At 39.3% G+C, this 1,741-nt stretch overlaps 1 protein-coding gene across 1 annotated transcript in view; it reads right to left on the bottom strand.

Annotated features, from left to right (window-relative positions):
* Window positions 1-535, bottom strand: part of cilp2 (cartilage intermediate layer protein 2) — a 24,631-nt gene extending 24,096 nt beyond the window's left edge. The window contains exon 1 of the mRNA XM_014016773.1: window positions 320-535. Coding sequence (XP_013872227.1) covers window positions 320-380 — 61 coding nt within the window. The 5' untranslated portion in view covers window positions 381-535. The remainder of the gene's footprint in view (window positions 1-319) is intronic.
* Between the last annotated feature and the right edge of the window lie 1,206 nt (window positions 536-1,741).

The raw sequence follows: 1,741 nt of genomic DNA, 5'->3' as shown, positions 1-1,741 counted from the left end.
CACACACACACACACACACACACACACACACACACACACACACACACACGCACTACTGGTCCAATCACATGAGCTTACCTTCAGACATCTGTCTCATGCTAGTCTACCCCTACATCCTCGGGGGAATGACATGCATTTGGAAAACTCCACAGTTTTGGTTTGCACATGTGTGAGGCATTATAAACTTTTTCAGGGTTTGCTTTGTGTGTGTAAAAATGCTCTTAAGCCTAATTCTCATGATCATGTTTTAATTTTGTTTCTATAAATACTGTTCTTAAAGTTAATTACAATAACAGGTGAGTTACTAAATTTCACTTACCTTGACACAGAGTCACTGAGGCCAGAAAAGACAGCAGGAGTGCCAGTTTGGTTAATTCCATCCTTGTCCTGACAATCTTTTTTTATAAATATATCTCTCTAATTAATTGCAGCGTTGATTCTAACGTCAGCTGGCTCCTCAGCTCTTGGACACAGCTGAGCAGGAGCTGCTTCTGTTCTCCAGGTGAGAGTGATGCTGCTGCAGAGACTCGCCCACGTCTCCTCCTCACACGAGTTCAGGAGCTGAGTCAGAGACAGGAGCTTTTTAAAAGAAGGGGCTTCAGGAGTCCACACCAATCCTGCCCCTCTCTCCTCACGATTGGCCAATGAAGTTTAACATCTGAGTCCCCCATACCATGGGCCAAAAACAAAGAATGGTTAGGGTCTGGTGGGGGTAGAGAGGGGAAGATGAACACACCCTTTGAAAAGAATGGAATGTGTTTTGGTTACTGGAAATAAACGTTGTTTTTCTCCCGTTCTTCAAAACAATCTTCTGTTATTTATGGCCTTTATATGGCACTATTTATTCATTTATTTATTGCTCGCCTGCCTGTATGTTATTTCAAGCCTGTTGTGTAGCAGTGTTACGTATATGTTCAACAGGTGTGTGTTTATGTGTTTCCCTTTTTGAATCTCTCTTCTGGTTTCCTTGTCAAACATGACATAACTTCCTGCACGTTCAAACGTTTAAAAATAGTCGTTTTCTTTTAAGTTGTTTTTTTATCTGAAATGTTTTAAACAGCAACACTCAAAAAGTCAGATGTTTTGGATTTACTTTACCAAGTTATGTCAACCAGCTGAGTTGAGCAAACATAAAACAATTTTCAAGTCTACTTTAAAAGTAAATGTGTAAATGTAAACCTGTTTTCACACTTACTTAAACATACAAGTGTTATTGTAAAGCAAATTTCACACTTGTGAAAATTACTTTACAGTAACTTAACTTGTTGAATGGAACCAGTTAAAATAAGTTGGTTAAATAAATCCAACATATCTGTTTTTTAATTAAGTTTCAAACTTTGGCTTTTCAATCTTCCTGTTTTGGCTGTTCTCTCTTYAGTGATTGTCACACTGTTTTCTCGCTATCCTCACTCCAACTACTTTGTACGTACCTCCATGTCCTATTTAACTGCATTTCCTCTATGCCCATTGTCCCTTCTCCTCTGAGCCTTCTCCTCCATGGCCCCCAGGCTCTGGAATGAACTTCCTATCCATCTGCGCACGCTTGAGAGCATTGATTCATTCAAGAAATATCTGAAAGCRCRCCTCTTTAAACAAGCTTTTAACTAACTAATTTCAGCATTTTTCTGCAGCCTGACCTTTTAGTGTCTGTTTAACCAAACCCTACCTACCGACCATACAATTCATCATATTAATATATATATGTGTGTGTGTGTGTGTGTGTGTGTGTGTGTGTGTGTGT

Source organism: Austrofundulus limnaeus, unplaced genomic scaffold (assembly GCF_001266775.1).
Source record: "Austrofundulus limnaeus strain Quisiro unplaced genomic scaffold, Austrofundulus_limnaeus-1.0 Scaffold153, whole genome shotgun sequence".
Lineage (NCBI taxonomy): Eukaryota > Metazoa > Chordata > Actinopteri > Cyprinodontiformes > Rivulidae > Austrofundulus > Austrofundulus limnaeus.
Note: the sequence above shows the minus strand (reverse complement) of the source record. Positions and strands in the feature narration are given on the sequence as shown.